The sequence below is a fragment of the Plodia interpunctella genome, chromosome 29 (genome assembly GCF_027563975.2).
Source record: "Plodia interpunctella isolate USDA-ARS_2022_Savannah chromosome 29, ilPloInte3.2, whole genome shotgun sequence".
Classification (NCBI taxonomy): domain Eukaryota; kingdom Metazoa; phylum Arthropoda; class Insecta; order Lepidoptera; family Pyralidae; genus Plodia; species Plodia interpunctella.
Window position 1 is genome coordinate 4,485,198 of NC_071322.1, and position 13,643 is coordinate 4,498,840.

Genomic DNA, 13,643 nt, shown 5'->3' on the forward strand with positions numbered 1-13,643 from the left:
AAAAATGTCAGTGCTAGCAACCAGGCATTTAAAAAAAATAGTCTTATTGCTGTATGGGGCTAGTACCCTTTGCCTCCTCAAAGAAACAAGGGAATAAACCAAAAAAAAAAGTCAGTTTCCACCTCTCCTCCACCATCACTCATCTAATTTAACATAACATGGAACTAACCTAGTAAATATAAAAACAAAAATGAAATTCCTTAATTTATTAAAGATTTTCTCCATTTCATCCTATCAAATACCTCGAAGTTACTCCAAAGAGGCCCCCAAAGCTTTACGAAGCCTCAAAGCTAAGTCTACGAGGGACACTGTGCAATATTACATAGATTCTTATAGAGTACGAGCTGTAGGGGGTAACGGCGGAGATGGCTGTATTTCCTTCCTTAGTGCGTGGTGTAAGGGACATGCAGGACCAGATGGAGGTGACGGAGGCCACGGGGGACACGTTATTTTTAAGGTAAGACTTAGTTTTCGAGGTTATGTTGTTTAGATTGTTATGCATGACTGAAAAAAAAAATAGCTGCCTATGTATTGTCCCATTAACATATTTATAGAGACAAACCACATAAATTCAGATAGCCCCAAAGTAAGTTCGAGACTTGTGGAATGCTAACTCACAGATACAAAATACTTTGACATAAGAAAGAAATCTAAGATTTGAAAAAGGTCAATGTGAAAAATATCGTTTTTCAAACCTCAAACCTCCGTTGTAACCACGTAGTCTAGGATGATGTGGACATCATCATTTTGCAATTAATAATATCCTTTCAATTTTCAGGCGACACACTCAGTGAAAAGTTTGAATCACTGTAAAACAGTAACGCAAGCTAAGCATGGAGAGAAAGGTTACAACAAAGACTGCACGGGAAAGAATGCTGAACATATCATTGTACCTGTACCCTTGGGTGAGATCCTCTCTTTCACATGCTTCCGGTTGTATTCTGAGCTCTCCACGAAGCCCAGAGCAAAAATATACCTGACAATGGTTAAATTCGGCTGTGATTTTACAACTGGCTAATGTCAATTCAATATTATTTGGAAATGCTATTGTAACATATCAGCTCTCAAAGCCACGTTTCATAGTCACCTCATACAAGAGAGAGAGCTCTCTTTCAACTTCCTGTGTTCCCGGTTACAATCGAAGCTGTGAACCCAAAAGTCCAAGGTTAACATAAAAAATTGCCAAGAAGATTGGGCAATGATTTTAGAACCTCTTTGGGAATCCAAAGAGTGTTGATGTCAGGCGGCCGGTCGGGCGGGCTATAGTTACCTATCAGCTGTTAAGGCTTTGTGTCCCTTAGTCACCTCATATAACATCCACGCAGAATATGGAGTGGTCCAATTCTAGGTGGGAATCACACACAAGACCTTTTAAGAGATTCTTCCATATTACATTCTTGTCATATTTATTGATAGATACTTACGATCCAACCTCAACGACAAAATGTGTGTTAGCCTCAAAAATTTGCACTGGGTGTGTGAGAGTATGGTCTAAACCCGCCCAAGAATAGGTCCACTCCACAGCACTGAATTGTATTGGTGGGCAAGGGTTAAAAAGGGAACTGGGTGAAATGGTCCCAGTATGGGAGGACTGATCACCCGTCTGGTGCTCGCGCTCTCAGGCGTCCCCAAAAAGTAAGGTTTAAAAAGCTTTGTCAGCTGATGAAGCATTCATAGCAACTGCATAGTAACGAATCGGACAGAGGCTAAGCCTCCGAAGGAGCGTCCAATATTGTTACTAATTTAGTTCAGTTAGCGAAGGAGAGTTAAATAAAATAATCAAAACAAATTTAACATACCATATTTTTATTTTCAAACTCATATATTTTATGAAGTGATCTTAAGTATGATTTATGTTTGAATGTCATCACTAAAATTGCCAGATTATGTTATTGAATTTTTCATTTGCAGGTACAATAGTAAAAGACGACAAAGGGAAAGTGATAGCCGACTTGAGTTCCGAAGGGATCATGTTTGTTGCGGCGAGGGGTGGCGCCGGGGGGAGGGGGAACAAATTCTTCCTGACTGACACTGAACAGGTACCTAAATCACTACATGGAATGAAATAAAGTCACTTGTTGTCTCGCTGTTTGTAGCTTTCTTCTTTAATGCAGTTTTCATTTTTAAAGTATTTATTTATTTATTTAGAGTCAGCTGTTTAAGACGACATCCGTGGCCCAATGGTCACCATGTTGGATTGCCACACTGGAGTTCCCGGGTTTGATCCCCGGTGAGGGCAACATGGAAAATTATCTTTTTCAGATTGACCCGGGTCTTGGATGTTCATCTATATATGTATATGTTATACAATATAGTATCGTTGAGTTAGTATCCCATAACACAAGGCTCGAACTTACTTTGGGGCTAGCTCAATCTGTGTGATTTGTCCTTATATATTTATTTGTATATTTAACCTCATTATTACAGCTGCATTGTTATAATTTTTTGAGTTGTCAATATATTATAGACTAGATGTTGCCCGGGGCTTCGCTCCCGTGGGAATTTTGAGATAAAATATAGCCTATAGCAATTTGACAATGCATCTTTCTGATGGTGGAAGAATTTTTGAAATTGGTTCGGTAATTTCGAAGATTACCCGTCTCAAACATACAGCTTAACTCTTTATAATATTTTTTACATATTATAAAACAAAGTCCACTGCCGCGTCTGTCTGTCTGTTCGCGATAAACTGTAGAACGAGGGCACGGATTTTCATGCGGTTTTCACCAAACAATCGGTTTATCGAGCGAAGCCGACAAGGGTCGCTATTAGTACAAAATGATCTCCCAGGCCCCGGACATAGCGGAGTTTGGGGCGAAGGGCGAATGCAAGACGTACACACTGGAGGTGCGGTCGATGGCGCACGTGGGGCTGCTGGGCGCGCCCAACGCGGGCAAGAGCTCGCTGCTGCGGGCGCTGTCGCGCGCGCGCCCCGCCGTGGCGCCGCATCCCTTCACCACGCTGCGCCCGCACATCGGTCAGACGATCTCATTGCTTCTTCTTCACTTGGTACACGTACACGTGCACGTCCATGCATCCTAACCCTAGCTAATATTGGTTTGTGTGGTTTGTTGCCTCTTCACGCTTTGTCTACTCGACCAATCTTCTTGAAATTTTGCACACATGTAGTTTGAAGTACGAAGAAGGACATAGGGTACCTGCCTTTCAGCCCGGAAAAATTACTGCTCCCGTGTGAAATCCACGCAGACGAAGCCGCGGGCAAAAGCTAGTAGACTATAAAGTGACAAAAAATAATGCTTTTAATAAACACTTTTGGACAACCAGTTCACACGAAATTGATTGTAATTAACGGATTTTTTTATTTTTATCAACGACGACTTGCCATAGTGGTCAGCACACCCGTCAGTTATCAGTTCTGGGTTCGATTCCCAACGCGGACAAATATTTTTATCGCTGTTCGCAGATATTATTGTCGTTGATGCTTCTGTCCGCGGTACTAACGTGTGGGCCGTTGAGTGTTGTTCATTTATTCCTTTATTTTCAGGTATGGTACCATACGACGACTACGAACAAGTAGCCATAGCCGACTTACCGGGTTTGATTCCCGGTTCACACAAGAATTATGGACTAGGTACGTATCCTACTGATATTATAAACGCGAAAGTTTGTGTGGATGTGTGTATGTTTGTTACTCTTTCACGCAAAATCTACTGGACTGATTGTTATGAAATTAGGTACACGGGTAGAATATAACCTGGAATAACACACAGGGTACTTTTTATCCCGAAATTCTAACGGAGGCGAAGCCCCCGGGCGCAGTTAGTGAAGTTACGTTCTCTCTCAGTAATTTCCCGGTTGCGTTCGTAGCTATGACGTTACGAAGCCCAGGGTTTGTGTAAAAAATTGCATTAAAATTTTGTAGATTCGACTGTGATTTTATGATCGGCAGCCTGACGTTAACCTTAACTCACACCACACGCTACAGTTTTCTTAGCTATTTCTCTCATCCCAGTACTTTCCAGGTTGCATTCGGTGTTATGACGTCAGGACGCCCAGCGTAACACATAGTTTAAAATTTTGATGTTTCGGTCTTGAAAAACTACTAGTCAAAAATTTGATTTATGTAATAACATACAAGTTTGATATTACTTATCAAGAGCTAACAATAGTTTGATATTACTTATCAAGGGCCTTCCCCTAGTGTCGTACCACATGCATAGAAACGTAGTGGAACCTAACGCCACATTCTAAAATGAACCTTATTGCGTCCCACACAGGGATCCAATTCCTACAGCACGTGGAGCGGTGCCGCGGCCTCGTCTACCTGCTCGACGGGGCGGACAGTCCCCGGCAGCAGTACGAGACTCTCACCTATGAGTTGTCTCAGTATAATCCAACTCTGTCCACAAGAGACAAATGTATAGTTGTCAATAAGGTATGTTTGTATACACCATACATTTTTAATTATGCCAAAAAAATTAACGCTTAATATTAAAGACCCTATTAATACATGTGAGTAATCAAAATTTAATATTATCGTTTATCACCAAAGTTATTTTGGTGTGCGTTTATCCCAAAATATCAATGAATTTATGGACGTAGTTTGAAACTCCAATTATTCCAATTCATAGTTCATTTGACGACGTCGGTGGCGCAGTGGTAAAGTTCTTGCCACTGAACCGAGAGGTGCTGGGTTCGATCCCCGGTCGGGTCATGATGGAAAATGATCTTTTTCTGATTGGCCCGGGTCTTGGATGTTTATCTATATATGTATATGTTATAGAATATAGTATCGTTGAGTTAGTATCCCATAACACAAGTCTCGAACTTACTTTGGGGCTAGCTCAATCTGTGTGATTTGTCCCAATATATTTATTTATTTTATTTATAGTTTATCGTGTTCTCTCGCTCTCGCGTGCAATGACCCCGGCATAGGCAGAAAATAAATAAATAAAAAAGAATTGCCAGATTTTATCAATGAAAACCGACCGCAGCACTGAACCTACCTTTAATATGAAGCGTGGTAGTCAGGTGGCACACTTTAAGTATTATAACCAATGATTATAGAAATTTTTGGACGCATGGATTTTGTATGTCAATATATTATCAGTAATAGGTATTATAGATAGCCCCATTTTATTTTTTGGCGTAAATGCGTATGTTTACCCTCATAGTTTGCTTGTTTCTCTTTCCATCCAAAGGTTGGCTGGAAGAAATTGCATTAGCGATAAGCGTCTTGGCGCAAAATGACCTTTTCTTACAATGTCCTTTTCTCATAATCATCATATCGAGTGTGTTATTGCTAACACTGGTGTCAGATTTTATTCAAGTCGCCTAAAAGCATCTGACGTGACTTTTACGACTACTTACCGCCATCTAGCGGCAGGTAGTCTCATACACACTAGGGAACTAAACTGTCCACCAGTGCGCAGGTTTCCTCACGATGTTTCCCTTCACCGGAAGCAAGTGGTGGTCGATGAAAACTACTATACATGAGCCAGATTGGTATACAAACTCATGTGGCACGAGTAGGATATGAACTTGAGACCTTTCGATCGACAGGCGGGCGTCTTAACCGTTACACCACCATCGCTCCACTACGTAGTGATTTCGTATAACCAATTATTATATATCTCAGATTGACCTCCCAGAAGGCAGAAGGGGTTACGAAGACTTGAAGAAAACTCACAAAGTGATAGGAATATCGGCGAAGACTGGACTCAACCTCGGCGAGTTGTTGAGAGCTATCAGAGATATTTATGACGGGGAACATTGAATGTTATAGTTTAATCTCTCTCTCTATCTGTGCTTCGCGGCTACTTTTGGGGATGTGAAGCCGCGAAGCCCCGGGTCGGCGGTCAAAAAAATACCGTACAATTTGGAAGATTCGCCGGTGTATATTAGCTTGGGAATGCTGTTGTAGCTGTCTGTAAGCTGTTTAGGCTGTGTGTCCCTTAATCGCCTCGTACGACATCCACGGGAGGATATGAAGTGGTTATATTCTAGAACCACACGCCACGCCAGTTTAATCACATTACACTAATATTATAAACGCGAAAGTTTGTGAGTTTTTTTTACATCTTCACTCTCAAACGACCAGGCCAATTTTTGTGAAATTTGGTGTTGAGGTAGCTGATACCTTGGATTAATACATAAGGTACTTTTTATTATAGTGTTGGCGCAAAATGTCTTTTTCTCATAATGTCCTTTCTCATAATGTCCTTTTCTCAAAATGTTCTTTCTCAAAATGTCCTTTACTCACAATGTCCTTTCTCAAAATGTCCACAGGAACAGTTAGATTTTCTTTTTCTTCTCCACAAAACTTAGACGTATGTGTTTTCACTCCGTTTGCAAAGCGCTCTTGTCTGTGTTGAAAACACGACTTGGAACTTGCATAATATCTTTGAGGCTTTTTCGTTCTATATATAAGTGAATCAGAAAACTAACTTCGCAGTGATTTACAGATAACATCGCTAGAAGTCAATTTCAGAAAACTAATTTCGTCCGCGAGATTCACAGGCTTGATTTAGTCAGATTTTGTACAGTTTTCTCAACAATACCTTTTTAAAAACGATCGAAACCCTTTTTTACCTGGCTTGTTGTCAGTAAAAGGATTAGGTTTTACTTGTTCGACAATAATTCTGTGCACGTTTTCGATTAGTAATTCTCGATTTACTGGGAAATGTTTTGCGTTCGTTGCGATTAACAATTTTTCTAAGATGTCTTCTTCCGATTTTGATAGTACTGTTTGTGGTCCCAACGTATACTCCCAAAGGACTTGTGTCCGATATTATAAATTGTGTGTCAATAAATACTTCACATATTAGGTATTACTGGAAAACCTTTATTCAGCAAACTATTACACACGATAATAATAATAATGAAAATTTTAAAGTAAACTTTTATAAAAAGTGTCTATACAGACAGATTATATAAACACATAAATATAAAACATAAATATATATATATATATATATACATATATACAGCACCTAGCTAGCTACTATTTTATTTCGCGCGTATTTGCACAATTTTAATGCTAATTTATATTTATGTGTCAAGTGATTAGCTTGATTGTGATAACTATTTATATAGTTTAAATTAATCGCAATATAAGGTAGTTATGTAATTGATGGCATGTTTTTTTTTAAATTATTATAGGTATGACGTTTTGCCTATTCGCGCATTAGTCGTTTTTTGGCCCGGCTTTACCTTTCTTTTTTTTCACCCCACGCCACTGTTATTCCGTAAACTATTACACACGAATTTAATCTTTTAAACACTTGCTTAGCCGTCCGGCTGCGGTCCCGTTCGCCCGTCAGCCAGAGTGGCGGGAATCGCATGTCAGCAAGGTGGGTTGGATTAGGTAAAACCCGTACCTGTTCGAACTAATACTAATCCCTAAAAATACCTAATCCGTGCTAATAGTCACAGTCGACTTTGATCTAATATTGATTGTATACAAAAAATATTAGGTATTCGTGATATTCTAATACATTAGTATTAAACGTTGTTAAACACAAAGTTTTAAGACTCCAAATTGTGTGCCGCAAACAAAAATTTCGTCACCTAATCCACCGTTCTCTTGCACCGCACATTTGCAATCTGAATTTTGATTTCAAAGCAAAATGGCCGACTTCAATGACGTTTGACATTATGACAGCTTAGAAGTAGATGGTTGAGTTGAGGTGTTGCTAGTGCAAAAATGGGTGTATTCTTGGTTAATATTTAGTTTTTTTTAAAGTGTACACTTTAAAAAAAAAAACTTACTGGGTTTTGTTCATTATTGGTGCCGTCACACTAATGTAGTCAGATTCCATAAATGATGACTTTACATGATTATTTTCAGTAATCTGTAATCATGATAAATGTAATCGTAATCCTTATCAAACTGATTGCTGTTAGCCCATCTATATAGCCGCATGCACATATAATTTCAACCAAAGTTTTTAATTTATTAAACTATAGCATCAATTGTGATAATTATGTACTGTATGTTATTTGTAAATAAAACCATTTTTTAAGAAAATCACGTTTATTTTTTTTAATACTAATCACAGAAACATTATTAACATTCCGCACAATCATTTCAAAAGTATTTTTCATTAAAACTACAATAAATTCTTGACTATTGTGAATTTAACGCATTCAATACACACACGCGAATTGTAAAGTATACGTAAAAAAAATAAAGCTAATTTCCAACATAGATCATTAATTATTATTAATTTATTCAGTATTTTGAATTAAAAAATAAATTTTGATCGAATTTACAAACAAAATGATTTAAATAGAACATCTAACAGTCAAAAACCCTACGTTTATTAAATTCATACATAAAAATACTAAAATTCAGTCAATCTCGGTATGTTGTGTAAATACCGATTTCAGAAACACATTTTAAAATTAATTCGGTCGACGATCACTCAACCATAATCGCCTATATTTCGCGTGCATTTACAAACCTGTTATTTATATAAAAAAGTTAAAGCAGACTATGTTTTATCTCTTTCTGTCAATGTTAAAACAAACAAAACATACTTCAGCATATGTTTTAACTTTTTATGAATAACGGGTTTTCACCGTTAGAAGCACGGAAAAAGACAGGCCGGTAGCCTCATAATTCGTCTCGGAAAACAAATTATTTCCCTAGTAAATTAACGCGGGCGAAGCCGCGAGCAAAGCCTAATTCATAAAAGTGTCACAGATCGATCACTCGTTATACTTCTTTAGCGAATCTGCGTTTTTACAGAGCGAGGCAAACACTTCATTTTTGTAAATGTCCGTTTCACAAAATTACAGTTTCATAAAATGTCCCTTTCGAAATATTCCCTGCAGGGCTAGCATGTGACCAATAATAAAATTTTATCGAGGCATTTTGTCTGGTCTGAACGTCAAATAGTTTTGTCGTCGTTGCTAACATGGCTGACCTAATATATCGTGTCTTCCTGTCAAAATTCGATAAATCGATTAAATTGTAGACAAAATGTGCTTTTCGTCGCGGAATACATTTTTTGGCTTTTTAGGTTGCCTCCCTTATACAGGATTACTGGTATCAAACGCAAAGCCTCCTAAAGACTTCTTGGGTCTAAATCAAAACAAGCAACTTTTCGTGATTCAGTAGTTTTCATATATAAAAATTACGAATTAATTTGAGATTCTATACATCTTTATGTAATAGCCGAGCAACACGAGACAGTACAGTAGCGTTATGTAGCGGAATCGAACATAGAGTTAACGTTTTATAGAAACGACATTAAAACTATAAAAAGGAAAATTGTTGTATTTATCACGTTTAGACAAAAGTCGTAGAACAAAAGATGTCAGTCTCTATGTACCTTATGCGCCTTTGGAAGGTTATGCGTTAGATACCAGTGACCCTGTACTAAAGCATATGAGATTAGATACATTATGCGAAAGGGACATTAGGCGATGAAGCGCAAACACATACAAAACTAGAAACGAGCTAGCGTAGCCAAATGAGATAGAACATTTCCATACAAATTCCCGGCCTATATCATACAAAGCTGCAGGCTTTACGCTGTGTCGTTTCTTCTCGACGACGGCCTCGGTGGCGCAGTGAAGTGCTCGCCACTGAACCGAGAGGTCCCGGGTTCGATCCCCGGTAGCGGTCAAAAAGGCTCGAGCCTTTTAGCCCTAAATTTAAAGTTGCGAGTCTTTTTTAAAGGCGGACTCACGAAACAGTAGTTCTAAAATTGCTCACTAAAAAAGAGCTTAAGGCTTTTTTAGGCCTAGGCTTTTTTTAAAGCCTTTTTACAAGACTGGCGTCGTAATTAGAGTTTTATCATTTTAGCGGTCAAAAAGGCTCCTTATAGCCTTTTTTTAAGACTCACCGTTTTATAGCGATGGCTACAATATTAATTATAATAATAAATCGTCGTCTCAGCCGATGGACGTCCACTGCTGGACATTGGCTAATAATAATAAATATGTCACTACATTCATATAACGCCATGGGTAGTAAAAACAATTAATAAATATAAATTTCTAAATACATACATATTATAGATAAAACACCCAGACACAGAATAAATTATCATGTTCATCGCACAAACAATTGTTCTGGGTGGGAATCGAACCCACGACCTCCGGATTATCTGTCAGTGTCACTAACCACTACGCCACGAGGCCAGTCAAATTTAGACTTATTTTAAAAATAAGACTGTATTTTATTAATTTTGTACTTACGTGAATATTATTTTTTTACAATTTTCAAAATAACATCGATTCCTATTTCGCCATTATTATCTTGGAAATGACAAAGAAAAATACTTATTTCCGTGGTGTTTAATATTTTAATGTGAGGGTAGGTAGGTATATTTGTTCTTATGCGTTGCTGGATGCCCGGTTTAATTTACGTCATTCATTCGTTTTAATATCGTTCTATTCGAATTGTTGTTCGTATCATGACCAGGAAATGTGTTAAGTTAAATATCTGTTAGTATATTGTGTTGCGGTTAATATCGTAAATAAATACTGGTTCATCAATTGAACTGAAACATTGGGTTGGAATTATATTTTAGCGCGTTGGTTACTATTACTCGTTATCTTTGCGCCAAAATGGAAAATGATGGATTTGATGGTGATTTGGATGTGTCTACTGATGTCACATTTACGAGTTCTAGAGAAAATGTGAGTATTGAGTCTTCTCCGAATCCTAAAAAAAAATATAAAAAGCTGAGGAATACATATTACACGAAGAATGACAGTGGGCTTAAATGTAAAATATGTAAAAAACCATTTTCGATAAAATCGTCACATTCTACGCTAAAAAATCATTTGCTAAGTCATGAAGGCATTGAAGGCCCCTCAACCTCAACCAGCAATACTTCTGCATTGACATTGAGCAAACATAAAAAGGCACTGTATGACCGACTAGTGCTTAATTTTATCGTTCACGGCAACCATCCGTTTAAACTTGTAGAAGAAGAACATTTTAAAAAATTAATGGCTGAGATAAATCCTAAATACTCGCCATTAAGTTCAACGTCACTTAAATCAAACATTCACAAACTATTTAAACAGAAACAACCTGAAGTTATAGAGAAAATCAAAATGATTACAAATAAAATTTCTTTGACTTTTGACTTTTGGACCTCCGTCACGAACAAACCATACGTAGTTGTTACTGCGCACTTAATAGATAATGGTGCATTACAGTCATTTATCCTGGACTTCGATTTAATACCGTATCCACATAAAGCTGAACAGATATTACATAAAATTGTAGAAATCTTCAATTTATATGCTTTACATAAAAGAATTATGTCCATTACTACAGATAACGAGAAAGTAAATGTGAAATGTTTACAATTACTGACTTTATGTAATGATGATTATGATGATGTGATTCACACTAGATGTTTGGCACACATTTTAAATTTGGTAGTAAAGAAAGGTCTAAAAGAAGTTGAAGAGCCTATTTCAGCTGTGAGTAAACTTGTTAACTTAATAAATTTTTCCACTAAAAAAAAGCAGACCTATTTTGAAAAGTGTGCAGAATTAGATATTCCGCAATTAGCTTTACTAAAAGAAATTAACATAAGGTGGAATTCGACCTACCTTATGCTTGAGCGTGCATATAAAATGAAAGCAGTTCTCAATGATCTTTGTCAGAATGATAGGGAATTTCGAAATTCCAATATTGAAGAAATCATGTGGGCTGATGTTAAATTATTGATTGACTTGCTAAAGCCGTTTTACGATGCCACACTTTTACTATCTAAGTCAAAATACCCAAGTATTTACTATGTAGTACCTATAGTAGACGTCCTAATGAATCGACTTTCTAATGCCGAGGAGATGGATAATGATCTTAAGAAAAAAATTTCTGGAGCCATGCTCAACAAATTGCAAGAATATTTTCCCTTGCTACGCACTGAGTATGCTATGTTTTCTATTATACTCGATCCAAGATTAAAAAATGATTATTACTCCGAAAATTACAATGGTACTGAAGATCCCCTCACTTCTATGACATTACTTTTTAATACCAGATACAATCTTGGAAATCAAGCAGCTGAACAGCAATCCGATCTATCGGAATCTTCCGGTGCATCTGGAGTCAATAACAATATTTTTTCTTCAATTTATAAAAAAAGAAGACTTGATAATAATGAGCTGGAAAAATATTTATCCCTACCGATTGAACCCGAAGACACTGATGTAATAGACTGGTGGAAAAACCAACAATTAAACTTACCACGCTTACAAAAGATGGCTTTTGATATTTTATGTATACCAGCTACAAGCGTTCCCAGTGAACAGTCATTTTCCAAAGCTGGAAATTTAATCAATAAGAAAAGGAATCGTTTGAGTAATAAAAGCATACAATCCTCAATGTGCCTTTCATCCTGGCTAAACGTTTTTGGTGATTAATGTTCGCGTACCTAACGATGTTTTACCTATGCTTTTTTTATTTCATTAATTGATTTAAAATATGTTAAACTGTTATAATACATAATAAAACTTTCATTTATAATTCATTACGTTTCTATTAACCTAATCCTCAAAAGAGTCGAGTATTTTTAAAGATGGAACTCTAATTAAATAAATATTTTTTTTAAAGAATGTTTTTCTTTTTAATCACTTTTCTTTTGGATATGTTATGCGCAGTGGTTAAAGATCCAATATATTATATTGTAACTTGAAGTTTAAAAAAAATATCCAAAATATCAAAAAAGTTGTGGGTAGGTCAACATTTCACCTACCCACAACTTTTTGGATATTTTTACTATTTTGTAATCTGTTAATCATTAGCAATTGTGATTTCTTGGCTCGTTAAGATAATACATTTCATTTTTATTATATAATAAAAATGTCTAGTGATGACGGGTCTCCTCCGTGTTCTCCGAGTATTTTACCTGGTTTATCTCGCGAGAAGAAGAGGAAGTTATCTTTAAATGAAGAAAAGTTAAAACCAGAATCATCATCAAAAAAACAATTGGACAAAGGAGTACAGGTACGACAAGAAGATATTATGGATTGTGCCATATATAAAAGAAATCGATGGGACTCATCCGATGTGCGAGCACAATTGAATGTGGTAGTGGTAGACGATATCCACCTGTGCTCAGAGCAGCAACCAAATGATCAAAGAAACAAAGAGTTTGCAAAATTATTAGCTTTTGAGCTCGACCGTGTTCCTCCAGAAAAACGCACGATGACGTATTCAAAGATTCTGGATTTCATTAGAAAAATACGCCAAGAAGACAGTTTGGCTAATATCAGTTTGCCAAGTTTTGATGATTCCGACAATGAAAATGAGTAGATATCCAAGTTGTGTCATTGGTTATATTTATTACGTTTAATTTCATTTTTATATTTTTTAAATATGATACTGTATTTTTATTAACACATCCTTTATTTATTTACAATTTCATTTCATTGCCATACCTAATGAAAATCGGCTGTTTTTCTTTTTGGAACAATGACTATTTTAAGTTGGCCTCTTATGACTTAGTAAATCTTTATAACCAAGTGTCAACGTATACTGGTTTTATATTTTATTATTAAATGTACCAAAAATTATGTAATTGTTTATGTTTTTGCTATATTTAAACCAATCATCGATACCACCTTTAGACCTAATTAGTACCTAATAGTGTCAAATAATATTATATCTAAAAAGACTTTAAAAAAGCCTATGCCTAAAAAGCCTC

The 13,643-nt window shown here is 36.6% G+C and overlaps 1 protein-coding gene across 1 annotated transcript; it reads left to right on the plus strand.

Annotated features, from left to right (window-relative positions):
• Positions 1–81: 81 nt before the first annotated feature.
• On the plus strand, positions 82–7,990 carry LOC128681997 (uncharacterized protein). The gene is made up of 7 exons (XM_053766412.2): positions 82–457; positions 779–905; positions 1,912–2,039; positions 2,791–2,977; positions 3,506–3,592; positions 4,239–4,396; positions 5,600–7,990. Exons 1-7 carry the CDS (start codon positions 191–193, stop codon positions 5,735–5,737), a joined length of 1,092 nt encoding a protein of 363 aa, XP_053622387.1. The 5' UTR covers positions 82–190; the 3' UTR covers positions 5,738–7,990.
• Positions 7,991–13,643: the final 5,653 nt, after the last annotated feature.

Coding starts and splice junctions, on each gene's coding strand:
- LOC128681997 (XM_053766412.2), top strand. CDS start 191: ATGAAATTCCTTAATTTATTAAAGATTTTCTCCATTTCATCCTATCAA. Junction 458..778: donor GGGGACACGTTATTTTTAAG/GTAAGACTTAGT, acceptor TTCAATTTTCAG/GCGACACACTCAGTGAAAAG. Junction 2,040..2,790: donor TCCTGACTGACACTGAACAG/GTACCTAAATCA, acceptor ATGATCTCCCAG/GCCCCGGACATAGCGGAGTT.